Genomic DNA, 13,932 nt, shown 5'->3' with positions numbered 1-13,932 from the left:
TATGCGGATTTTCGATGGTTTCCCTCAATTTCTCTGGGATCCCATCATCAGATCCTCGTTTCCTTATCATAGTACCACACCTAAGATATCTCCTTTCCAACAAAAAAATAATTATCAAAATCGGTTCATAAGCAACAAAGTTATCCCCGAATATACAAAAAAAAAATATATATATATATATATATATACGGTCGAATTGAGTAACCTCCTCCTTTATTGAAGTCGGTTAAAAAATAACTAAATTAAAAGAAGAATAAGGCTTGTACATCAATTCTATATAATTATTTAGTTGGAAATAGAAATAACAAGGAAAATATGATACAAAATCAATATTACTTTGGATAGATATAATTCATTATACGTGTATACATTATTATTATAAAACTGAAGAACTGAAATTGAAAAGATCTTTTTGCGTTGGATAGTCCATTTGCCGAGGAAGGCTATAGGGTATATCTATAATATTTTTAACCGACTTCCAAAAAAGGAGGAGGTTCTCAATTCGAGTGTATTTTTTTTATGTATGTTACATCAGAACTTTATACCGGGTAGACCAATTTCGACAATTTTTTTTTTAATCAAAAGGTGGTGTGTGTCATTTGATCCCATTTAAATTTATTTGAGATCTAACAACTACTTTTCGAGTTATATCTAATAATGCGTTTTTACTTGACACTTTTTTCGTCTACCTACGTTATATTATACCGCATAGCTTTCTACTGGATGTACCGATTTTGATAATTCTTTTTTTGTTGAAAAGGGGATATCCCTAGTTTGGTACCATGATAAGGAAACCAGGATCTGATGATAGGATCCCAGAGAATTCAAGGGAAACTCTCGAAAAACCGCAATAACTTTTTACCGGGTGTACCGATTTTGATAATTTTTAATTTAATCGAAATCTGATGTTTATCATGTGGTCACATATAAATTATATCGATATCTGATAACTACTTTTTGAGTAATTTTTGATAACGCGCAGTTACTTGACTATTTTTTCGTCTACCTACGTTGTATTACTCGTCGATGTAATTGAAGTCGGTTTTTTTTCGTTTGGGAGCAAACACAATTATAGTACGTTTAATCCTCAAATTAACGCGGTTGAAGCCGCGGGCCACAGCTAGTAATACAAATATGTGATTGGATGATGATGATAGCTTTAGTGTAATGTGTATATCGTATGTTTGTGTAAATATACCCCATGGTAAAAAATCATTAACCTCATAAAAACATGGACAAATGCAGACCGTACTCATAGCTACCATAACTCGGTGTAAGGAAAGTTTTCATTGAATAAATGGTATAAACCCATCACTACTTCACTTCGCCTTAAGTTCTCCAATATACTTTACCTAAATGTTACATTAATATTAATTAAAATATTAATTACTGGCCACAAAAAACACACGCTTCGTAAGTTTTTTATTATTACGGGTAAATTATAAATAAAAAAGTTACAAAATTATTCAAATTACCACTAAAACAACGAAACGATTTATATCAGACAATTTAATTACGCTTAACAATCTATTTTACTAAGTGGAATAACTCATCATTTTTTGTAAATACAAAGATAGTAAAAGAAACAACAATAACAAGAAACAACATACCTATATATACTATAAATAAACACAACATTTTAAACAACAAACACAATCACAACAACCGATAAAACACAACAGACATCGCTTGACTAGATTTATTATACATGTACGTATTGTAATAATTTTGAATGATACTGACACGGAAAAAACGCAGATATAATTAGTATTGCAAACTGCGGGTGTAGGGTTTCCCCATTTACAAGTTTAATAGTCATTGATCACCAGTAAACATACTTGGAATAGTTTACAAATTCCACTATTTAATCGACTTAAAAGACGAGCATCTATTAATTCTTATATGTTTTGGAACGAAGTTCCTTATGGGGCGTTATGGAGGGGTACCCTAGACGGCAAAAACGTCCGTAACGTTAAAAAAGAGCGTAAGTTCTTTTATCTAATATATAAAATTCTCGTGTCGCGGTGTTTGTAGTTAAACTCCTCCGAAACGGCTGGACCGATTCTCATGAAATTATGTGTGCATATCGGGTAGGTCTGAGAATCGAACAACATTTTTCATTCCCCTAAATGTTAAGGGTAGTCCACCCCAATATTTTTTTTTAATTTTTAGATTAATTATTTAATTTTTATTTTATTATGATTTGGCGCTGAAAAATACATACAACCCTAAATTTTCACCCTTCTACCACCAACCCCTATTTTTAAATAGCGTTAGCGGCAAGACAACGTTTGCCGAGTCAGCTAATATATAGTATATATGTATCATTGCTATACAGTGTCTAATGTGCAAGCTTTGCGATATAATACAACGTAGGTCGACGAAAAAATAGCCAAGTAAATACGTATTATTAGATATAACTCGAAAAGTGCTTGTTTGATCTCAGTTAAATTTAAATGGGAACTCACAAGCACTACCTTTGGATTAAAAATAAATCATCGAAATCTGTCCACCCGGTTATAAGTTCTGAAGTAACCTACAAATCGCTAAGGAGATATCCTAGCGCTAGAAGACTTTTTAAGGAAATAGCAAAAAGGTTATACTTCGGACAAAGAATTAGTCTAGCTATTCAAAAGGGGAACGCTGCCAGTATCTTTGGAACCTTGCCTAAAGGGACTCCTTTTAATAACATTTTTTAGTTATTATATTATTTATATATATTCTTAAGGTTTTTAGTTTTAGGTTCATTGTTATAACTCTGATATTACCTATTTATTTATTTATCAACTTATTTTACTATGTATATTATGTTTTACATTATGTTGTATATCTCATTATTAAGCATAAGTACTTAAATTGGAAGGATTAATTGGAATAATTGGAAGTCGCTAGAAAATCAACATACGATCGGTACATTAGATGCTTGTGTTCGAAGCTATGTGCAACTTAAGTTAATTCCAATTTTATATGTGGACTATCTTCCTAGCCCGTTGGCGCAGTTATGAGTGATCCTGTATTTGAGCCAGGGTTTGTGGGTTCGATTACCTTGTAGCTCGAATCTCGATAGATGTTGTCTATGCTTGCAGCTAAGCTTGGCTATATTTTTATTTATTTTTTTAATTCTGCGCAATTTTCTTAATTTCTTTATTCCATAAGAACTCTGTACAAAGTAGTAGAAAAGTATGAAAAAGAAATAGCCACTATCGTTTCGTTTTCGAGTTTTGTACTTATAATTAATAAAACTTTATGTGTTGCTTATTGTGATTCTTTTTTATTTATAAGTATAGATAAAATATTTTTTACGTAATATCTTTAAAAAAAATAGTTTTAAAAATTAATGCTCGAACGAAAGGTAGTTTTCGCGAGCTGGCAATATTTTTTAACGACCTCGAAACAGGTTAGGCTGAGGTTACGACAACACGATATCGCTTCTCCATTGTACGACTAATTTAAGATATTGCGGGGATTTTTCTTAATAATTAAGTAATTTTATTTTTATTAAATCAATAATCTATACTAATATTATTGAGATGAAAAGTTTGCTTGTTTCAATGCGCTAATTTCAGGAACTACTGGTACTGTGTTGGATAGCATATAAGCTATTTTTTGCTAAAATTAAAGCTTGTAATATGATAAAAGCCTAACACAACACTCCCAATAAGATCAGAACCGGTTTTTTTACTACAGACATCTAAATAGTCCTTATAAATATTTGTGTTAAGTAACAGCGATTAATTAGGTATTAAATATTAATTTAGAATTACCAAAGTACGTCAAACTTTTAGAAAAACAAATACCAAATGATGTTTAAAGTACTTTGTCAATTAAAGACTATAATTAGTAGGAAAATTAAATGATTAATTAAGATTAGGATAAGAAAGAAAAAAGAGAAAAGAATCAAAATAAAATCAAAAATTATTTTCTTCAAGTAATTCTGTTACTTTCTGTCTGTCTGTCTGCACTTTGAAATGACATTTTACAAATTAAAATTAAATTTGTTTTCATTAATTAACAAATTAATTATGTTTAAAAGTTAAACTAGCTTCACAGCAATGTAGACACAGAGAGGAATCGGCGAGAAACTCCGCAGAGATAGATATATGCTATCGCGGACTTTTTTTATACGCTTTTTAACCGACTTCAAAAAAGGAGGAGGTTACTCAATTCGACCGTATTATATAAATAAATATTTTTTATGTATGTTCGGGGATAACTTCGTCGTTTATGAACCGATTTTGACAATTATTTTTTTGTTGGAAAGGAGATATCCTAAGTGTGGTACCATGATAAGGAAAGGATCTGATGATGGGATCCCAGAGAAATAGAGGGAAATCCACGAAAATCCGCATAACTTTTTACTGGTTGTACCGATTTTGATGATTTTTAATTTAATCGAAAGCCGATGTTTATCATGTGGTCGCATTTAAATTTCATCGAGATCTGATTTCAACTTTTGGAGTAATCTTTGATAATGCGTATTTGCTTGAGTAATTTTTCGTCTACCTACATTGTATTACTTGTCAATGTAATTTATGACGGTTTTTTTTCGTTTGTCTGCTAACACAATTATTATGATATGCAATTCTATAGTACAATATTTTGATATTTCTCATACGGCTCAGCCGTAACCAATTACATCAAATTTTATAAGCATCTGTAATTTGGTCCAACTTCGGAGATAGGGAAGTTTTTATCTCAATTGAACCCGATAGGCGCTGCTATCGGTAAGTAACTTTGAAACTACTAAACCAATTTTTACCAAATTTTGTAAGCATCTATAATTTGAGCCAACTTGGGAGATAGGGAGTTCTTATTTTAGCCCGGTAGGTGGCGCTGCTATCGGTATGTAATAAAATATGGTAGTTGTTTTCCGGGCAGGACAACGTCTGTCGGGTCAGCTAGTTTTATATATAACTATAGATATGTATTTATTATTTTAGCCTTAGTCGACGTTTTACGGTCATTGCCCGGCGCACCGATTCCATTCCACTAGTCCTAAATACCACTGTCCTTTGGCAAATTCTCATTCTTTAATAAAAAACCTGTTTCGTGATTATTAATATAATTATGTCCAAAAAGTATTTTTATTAAATTTTCTTAAGATTTCCAAAGTTAAGAAGATCGACAAGCATAATTTTTTTAAAGATTAGAATTCTTTTTAATCGACTGCCTTCGAGATTCTCAATTCGACTGTATTTTTTTTCATCAGAACTTTTAACTGAGTAGACCGATTTCGATGTAGTTTATTTTAAATAAAACGTGTTGCATGTCATATGGTCCCATTTAAATTTGATTGAGCTCTGATGAGTATTTTATAGTTATAGTTATGTCTAATAATGCCTATTTACTTGACTGCCTTTACGTCACGCGACGTTGTATTAAACCGCATAACTTTTCACTGGGTTAATCGATTGTGATTTTTTTTTTTATTTCACTAGGTCGGCAAACAAGCGTACGGCTCACCTGATGGTAAGCAATTACCGTAGCTTATAGACGCCTGCAACACCAGAAGCATCGCAATTACGTTGCCGACCCAATCCCCAATCCCCCCAGGAGCTCTGGTCACCTCACTCACCAACAGGAACACAATACTGCTTGAAAACCGCATTATTTAGCTGTGATCTTCTGTAAGGTCGAGGTACTACCCCAGCCGGGCTGCTCTATATTTTGAGCAGGAGATTCCTGCTGTGTCCAACCTCAGTTAATTTAATAACATTATAAAATATTAAAGGTAATGCTTGTCATGTAGTCTTATTTAAATTTGACCGAGATCTGAAGACTACTTTTTGAGTAATCTTAGATAACGCGTATTTTCTTGACTGTTTTTTGTATTATACCTCATGACTTTTTACTGAGTGTACTGATTTTGATGTTTCTTTTATAAATCAAAAGCTAATGCTTGTCATGTGGTTCCATTTAAATATGATCGAGATATAATAAGTACGTTTTAAGTAGGTAATTTTTGATGACGCGTATATATGAGACGGTGCAACGCCACGCCACGCTAACGCCATCTATCTGATTTCATTAAAACTACTTCAGTGAAGAATCGATCCAAGGATGCATCTACTATTACGTAGTGAGCTGTAATATCCACTAGACTAGTAGCATAGATTATACACTTAGACTAGTAGCAGTTTATTCTTTATAAATAATTTTGATGAGTCTTGTTTTAATCGAAAGCGGATGCTTGTCTTGTAGTCAGATTTAAATTTGATCGAGATCCGATAACTTTTTGAGTAATCTTTAATAGCGCGTATTTACTTACTATACGTAGTACTTGACTATCCTTTCGTCTACTTACGTTGTATTACTTGTCGATGTAATTGAAGTCGGTTTTTTTTCGTTTCCGAGCTAACACAATTATTATTTATGCACCTAGTTTTTTTAAAGACATTTTGTGCCTGTTAACAATTATCCGACGAGTTTACTCAATGGTCACAATACACTGGCAACTATGACTGCTGCGCTGGCGGTCGTAGGTTCGATCCACGCATATTGCACATTTGTATCAACCATACAGATGTTTGCCGTGGTCGGGGCGTTTGTGCTTACTGTATTATATTTTCGGAGACAGGACTAAATCCTAGTATCCATTAAGTGTGAGGCATTTGTTTATTTATTATTTGGTTGTTGCTTTAATTTTTTTATATATAAAACTTATATTATTATTGAAATATTATACAATACACAACTTAAGAACTAAACAGTTACAAATAGTTATGGTACAAATCATGTGCGCGTGTAAATGTTTATGCGTGCGATGTTTTAAATTACAAATAAATCAAGAAAATGTTTCTGAAATTGAAAATAAATTATACATCTCATTATCAGTCTTTATTGCCTACTAGCGATTAGCCTCGGCTTCGCAAGGATTCAATGCTGATACTAAATAGAAAATATAAAATAAATATTTGAAATGTAACCTCTAAAACTATCAGTGTTCCTCTATTGTAATATGCATATATTATACATATAAACCTTCCTTTGGAATCACTCTATTTATTAAAGAAAACCGCATCAAAATCCGTTGTGTAATTTTAAAGATATACATACTGACAGTGGGAAGCGACTTTTTTTATACTATGTAATGACATGTACCCTAAAATGATGTAGGCAATGCGGCGACGATACGGAAGATTTAATTGTTTTATGTAATTAATCGGCTTAGCAGTTGACAACTGAATTTATTATTCTTTAAGTTACTTTCATCTATACGTATAATGTACTAAAAAACATAAGTGATGTTTAATTTTTCGTTATCCTCTTCGCTAAATTACTATGATGTTGATCGAAACGGTAAAACCAGATATAAGTTTTTTCTAAGCTAAAAAACAAACTGGTCAATTGGTCAACTTCCGAAAATCTAGTTTCGAACGCATAAAAGGCCAAGCAAATCGAAATTAATTTGAAATAGACGGAACTATAAGTGTAAAAAAAAATTAACAAACGTTTAAATCTCAACAACCGCTCTGGTGTAGCAGTGCGTGTGTCATGACGGCGCCTAAACACTAGTGGTTTGCGAGTTCGATTCCTGCTCGAGACGGATATTTGGTGTTTGTACAAGTATATTTTTCCGGTTTGGATGGCTGTCCTTGTCAGCTGTGCCTCGGAAAGCTAATTAGACTGTCGGTCCTGGTTGTATCATAAATACTTAATAGTAATCATTCTCCTACATGGTGAATGAGGCCTATGCCCAGCAGTGGGATGTTTCTGGCTGAATCGCGATCACTAATAATAAAATGACGACTGATAAAAAGATGATTAACTTAACAACCCAAACTATCTCCCTGTGGAACACCTATAAAGGTCACAGATCAAGAAGACTTTATTTCGTTTCATCATTACAGCCTGTACAGTCCACTCCTGGACATAGGCCTCCACAAGTTTACACCAAAAATAACGTGAACTCATGTGTGTTGCCCATAGTCACCACTCTGGGCAGGCGGGTTGGTGACCGCAGTACTGGCTTTGTCGCACCGAAGACGCTGCTGCCCGTCTTCGGCCTGTGTATTTCAAAGCTAGCAGTTAGATGGATTTCGTTTATCTCGATTATATTCTGTTAGTAAGATATAAAGCAATGGCATCAAGAATTTTCCTAATAACTCAGTAATAGTCAAGTTTACGTTATTTATATAGATTTTATGATCGACACTATCAAATGCTTTTGATAATACCATAGCGTTCTGTGATTTCCTCTCAACATCTATAATATAAAATGAGTCGCTGAATGTGTTGCTAAGCGCAAAACTCGAGAACGGTTGGACCGATTTCGCTAATTCTTTTTTTAAAATATTCCTTGAAGTACGAGGATAGTTCTTACGGAGAGAAAAATTCAAAAAAAAAAATTAAACTTCCTGAAAAAGTCTAAAAACAACACTTTTCTATACTCCCATACAAAAGATTTGTGATAATACTTAAAAGTCAATTTGAACTTTAATACCATACGATAAAGTTTGTGTTAGGCGATACGAAGTTCGCCGGGTCAGCTAGTATTATATAACTTAGCTTAAGTAAGCTTGGATTATCGCAATAAAAGATCAATATTGCTATTATGCACATTAAAATGATATTTGTTTTAATAGATAATAATAGCTAAATAATACAAAATTCTGTGTCACAATGTTAGTTACCATACTCCTCTGAAATGTCTGGACCGATTTTTATGAAATTTTGTGTGCATATCGGATAGGCCTGAGAATAGGCCAACATCTATTTTTTATTCCTCTAAGTTATAAGAGGGGAAATATAGGGGGGGTAAGTGGGTTAATAAAATATATGGCAAAACAACGTTTGCGGGGTCAGCTAGTGTATTTATATAATCTGGATATATAAATGTGACTTCAGACAATTGACACAGAAGCAGTATCACCTTTGGTGCTAAAAGCAAATCATTAAATAAATAATAAATAAATAAAAAATATAAAAAAAAATAAATAAATAAAAATCTTTTATTGTCAAGCTACATAGGCTCATAGTTGGTTAGTACAATAATAATAAATTACTTAAGAACTATGTTAGTAAAACAAAATAAAAACAAAAAATAAAAATAAAAATTAAAATCAAATTATTATTAAAAATGTACTTAACCAAGTTTTTCAAACTATCCGGTTTTATAGTTTGTCCTCCTTCAAGGTCAATTATACAAAATGACGTCACTGTATTTTGTGTGCTTTTTTTAGAAGATGCTTTTTTTAGAAATCCAACGTCACAAGGCGAATATAATCATCTTGTAACGTAAGCCAATGCAAAATCAAGTTCGAAACCGCAAACAGGTTTTGTTAATACCCTATGGAAAAAAAATCTCATAAAACATGGACAAATGCAGACCAAATTCTCATACAGGGTTTTGAGAGTCTATGAGATCTGATAGATTCTTATAACTCGGGTAACATTAATAACTATATCGCAATGGGGTCATGGGACATGTTTACGCTATTGTTACCAGAATAAGAAAAATAACAGAATTGTTAAAGGTTTGAAATATAAATGCGCCATTTTTTTTTCTGGCGCGAACTTGGGGAGGCCTATGTCCAGCAGAGGACTGCCATAGGCTGAAGTCATGATGATGTGATTTTTTTAGGGATATTCTGTAATCGATGACTTTTTATACAATAGTTTGAGAAAAAAGCGTACGCCCCACGTGATGGTAAGCGATTACCGTAGATTATAGACGCCTGCTATACGAAAAGCAACGTAAGCGCGTAGTCTAGTCCACGCGGGTAAAGTCACGTCAAAAAGATAGTTAAATAATTAAATAAAACACGCTTTATTTAACTTATCATTTATTTATATGTTTTACATGTCTTAAAACCAGCATTTTTGCAATTTTAGGGTTTTTTGTATCTAGGACTTCTTCATTTAGGGATCTCCTATAAACTCGAACTTCTAGGGCCGGGGCGTCTAGGGCTAGATCGTCTAGGGTTCCTCAGTACCAGTCCCAAGCACCGCCCCGCTGTATGCGAGGTCCCAGTAGTGCTCTACACCGTGCTTTTGGAATAGCTCTCGTGCTTGTTTCTCCGTTGGCATCACCTGATGATAATATTACTTCATAATTTCGACTATAATACTAATAAAAATTACTGGACTCAGCCGAAGGCATTATTTTGAGCCACATCCACTACATACTATTTATAAGATATACATAACTAATTCAGACCAGCCAAATTATCCACATTTTTCTTTAAATCCAACTAGGTCGGCGAACAAGCGTACAGCTCACCTGATGGTAAGCGATTACCGTAGCCTACACGTCTGCAATACCAGAAGCATCACAAGAGCGTTGCCGACCCAATCCCCAATCCCTCCCCCTGAGGATCACTACTCACAGGATCACTACTCACAGGATCACAACACTATTTAAGAGCAGCATTATTTAGTTGGGATCTTATAAGGGGGTGTAAGGTCGAGGGTACTTTCCTGGGGGCTTCTGCAGAATGCTACATATTTTAAGCAAGATTTTTCCTGCTGTCCTGCTACCTCAATGTATTTTCAGAATATACCTTAAACTTGATATCCCCGAAGGATCTCTTGGCTACTGCCCCCTCCCACACGAGACTGCAGCTGTTCCCGGTCTGCTGGCCATCCGCGTCCTTCACCATCTCCTCCTCCCACTTGATGCGGTGCAGCATCAGACTGTGACCAAGGTAAAAATGAGTTCCGACACGATTTGATTACAATTATCGGGTTAGAAAGGGCATTGTTAGGAAGGGGATTATAGGCTGTATAAGATGACGTTATGAGTAATTGCAGAAGAGTAATAACGTGTTGATCCATGCGAGATTAACATATTACTACATGTATTAAGCGTTTGGAGTCGTTGCATGTGTTAATATTAATAAGATATATCACATAATATATAAAATCACAGCAAATACATGGAAAGAAACAGGTATAAACACAACGGTAACGTGATCGTGTGTGCGGGCGTGTAGTACTATGCATATGTATGCATACATCGATGGCTCCTAAGTATACTGAGTCAACTAGCAACTGTTGATAATTTCATTTTTTAAGATATTAATAACATTTACTTACTTCATTTCCTATCTACCTATGTAACAAAAAAATAAAGTTATTAGAAGTAGAGTTGACTCAGGACAGGACACATACTTAGGAGCCATCGACATGTGTATGTATGAATGCACGTGGTTGAGTACATGCTTCGGTTCTTATTCACCAATATTTCATCAATCGCTCCGCCGTTCTTGGTCTCACTTGGCACTCTGCTTGCCCCCCCCCCTCTACCACTCCACACTCACCGCTTGTACTTGGCGCTCTGCTTGGGCCCGCCCCCACCACTCCACACTCCACACTCACCGCTTGTACTTGGCGCTCTGCTTGGGCCCGCCCCCACCACTCCACACTCCACACTCACCGCTTGTACTTGGCGCTCTGCTTGGGCCCGCCCCCACCACTCCACACTCCACACTCACCGCTTGTACTTGGCGCTCTGCTTGGGCCCGCCCCCCACCACTCCACACTCCACACTCACCGCTTGTACTTGGCGCTCTGCTTGGGCCCGCCCCCACCACTCCACACTCCACACTCACCGCTTGTACTTGGCGCTCTGCTTGGGCCCGCCCCCACCACTCCACACTCCACACTCACCGCTTGTACTTGGCGCTCTGCTTGGGCCCGCCCCCACCACTCCACACTCACCGCTTGTACTTGGCGCTCTGCTTGGGCCCGCCCCCCACCACTCCACACTCCACACCCACCGCTTGTACTTGGCGCTCTGCTTGGGCCCGCCCCCACCACTCCACACTCCACACTCACCGCTTGTACTTGGCGCTCTGCTTGGGCCCGCCCCCACCACTCCACACTCCACACTCACCGCTTGTACTTGGCGCTCTGCTTGGGCCCGCCCCCACCACTCCACACTCACCGCTTGTACTTGGCGCTCTGCTTGGGCCCGCCCCCCACCACTCCACACTCCACACTCACCGCTTGTACTTGGCGCTCTGCTTGGGCCCGCCCCCACCACTCCACACTCCACACTCACCGCTTGTACTTGGCGCTCTGCTTGGGCCCGCCCCCACCACTCCACACTCACCGCTTGTACTTGGCGCTCTGCTTGGGCCCGCCCCCACCACTCCACACTCACCGCTTGTACTTGGCGCTCTGCTTGGGCCCGCCCCCCACCACTCCACACTCCACACTCACCGCTTGTACTTGGCGCTCTGCTTGGGCCCGCCCCCACCACTCCACACTCCACACTCACCGCTTGTACTTGGCGCTCTGCTTGGGCCCGCCCCCACCACTCCACACTCACCGCTTGTACTTGGCGCTCTGCTTGGGCCCGCCCCCACCACTCCACACTCACCGCTTGTACTTGGCGCTCTGCTTGGGCCCGCCCCCACCACTCCACACTCACCGCTTGTACTTGGCGCTCTGCTTGGGCCCGCCCCCCACCACTCCACACTCCACACTCACCGCTTGTACTTGGCGCTCTGCTTGGGCCCGCCCCCACCACTCCACACTCCACACTCACCGCTTGTACTTGGCGCTCTGCTTGGGCCCGCCCTCCACCACCACCACACAACAGCCGCGGTGCAGCAGCACGACGCCGGTCATGTGCAGCTGTTGCGCGTTCACCTCCACCTTGAACTTGGCGGACGCGCATTCGAACAGATCCTTCACCCTGAAAGAGACAAAAGCATGGTTACATTTTTTTTATACAACTAGGACGGCAAATAAATGAACGGTCCATCTGATGGTAAGGGATCACCGTAACTTATAGACGAACCTAAGTAAGTATAGTAGTTACTTTTTCTTGATTGATTTAAATGAAAAACATCTACCAAACATTAGATTAAAATAAATACGATTTAAGATTTGAAATAACTTCTACACACGAACGAAATATTGTCTGAAAAAACTAGGCCCATGACATAATAAAACTAAAACACACATACCTGTAAACCGCCACGTGCACACTCATAGACGTGTCTTCCCTTATCTTCCTGTCTATCTGAAATATACAAAAATATAACAATCAATACGTTCGCACATTTAAAAGTACCCTAATGCATGTGAAGTGGGAACTTCTCCCCTAAATCCCCATTCCTAATTCTCAATAAATCCCATTTTACCACATTTAAAAGTTATGCAAATTAAATGGCAATTTTTTTCCTAGATCCCCATTCCCAATTCTCAATCAATCCCATTCACCCCTCACTCATCTTTTTTTAATATTTTTGTCTTTTATAATACTGCAGAAGTCTATAGAAGATGGTCTCCCAAAAGCATCAACTACTTTTGTCCTGCAGCGACTTTGAAAGTATTTTCAAGCGATTATCATAGCTTACAAACGCGTGCAACAATAAGCGTCGCAAGCACGTTGTCGACCCTACTCCCGACCCTGCCCAGGAGCTCTCTACCTCACTCACACAACACACTATTTGAGAGCAGTGTTATTTACCTTTTTTTTTAATGCAATGATAAGCTTGCGTTTTGACAACTATTACACCTGATGATAAGTGAAAATGCGGTCTAAGATGGAGCACGCTTACCAAGAAATTACCCTGTTCACCGCGACTTAAAGATCCCCAGGTTATGGTTTTCCAGAAACACGGCTGTGTTGATCTTTTGTAAGGTCGAATGTACTTCTAAAGTCCGGCTGCTACAAATTTTGAGCAGGATATTTCCTACTGTGCTGTACCTGAATTACTCGAGGATTTCAGTCCAATATGACCTACCTTATCCCTCTTCTGGTCCTTGGTAAGAGCTCTCGCTTGGTTCGCGTCCAAGTGTGTCTTCTGTCTCTTGGCGATCTGTTCCCTGACCTTCGCCTCGATGGCTGTGGGGTCTTGAACTGCCTCCGTACCTAATGCCCTCATTAGGTTTGATATCCTAGAAAATTGCCATTTCTTGAATGTATATTCATATTATGTTATTTAAGGTAATATATCTATATCGATAAATATATAA

General features: G+C 37.5%; 1 protein-coding gene across 1 annotated transcript in view; it reads right to left on the bottom strand.

Annotated features, from left to right (window-relative positions):
* Nucleotides 1–9,768: 9,768 nt before the first annotated feature.
* Nucleotides 9,769–13,932, bottom strand: part of LOC123667048 (U4/U6 small nuclear ribonucleoprotein Prp3) — a 28,063-nt gene continuing 23,899 nt past the window's right edge. Inside the window, exons 11-15 of the mRNA XM_045601051.1 lie at nucleotides 13,701–13,854; nucleotides 12,918–12,973; nucleotides 12,494–12,643; nucleotides 10,503–10,635; nucleotides 9,769–10,032 (exon numbers count right to left, since the gene is read on the bottom strand). Coding sequence (XP_045457007.1) covers nucleotides 9,919–10,032; nucleotides 10,503–10,635; nucleotides 12,494–12,643; nucleotides 12,918–12,973; nucleotides 13,701–13,854 — 607 coding nt within the window. The 3' untranslated portion in view covers nucleotides 9,769–9,918. The remainder of the gene's footprint in view (nucleotides 10,033–10,502; nucleotides 10,636–12,493; nucleotides 12,644–12,917; nucleotides 12,974–13,700; nucleotides 13,855–13,932) is intronic.

This window comes from Melitaea cinxia, chromosome 27 (genome assembly GCF_905220565.1).
Source record: "Melitaea cinxia chromosome 27, ilMelCinx1.1, whole genome shotgun sequence".
Classification (NCBI taxonomy): Eukaryota; Metazoa; Arthropoda; class Insecta; order Lepidoptera; family Nymphalidae; genus Melitaea; species Melitaea cinxia.
The sequence above is the reverse complement of the archived record's forward strand: the minus strand, read 5'-3'. Positions and strand labels throughout refer to the sequence as shown.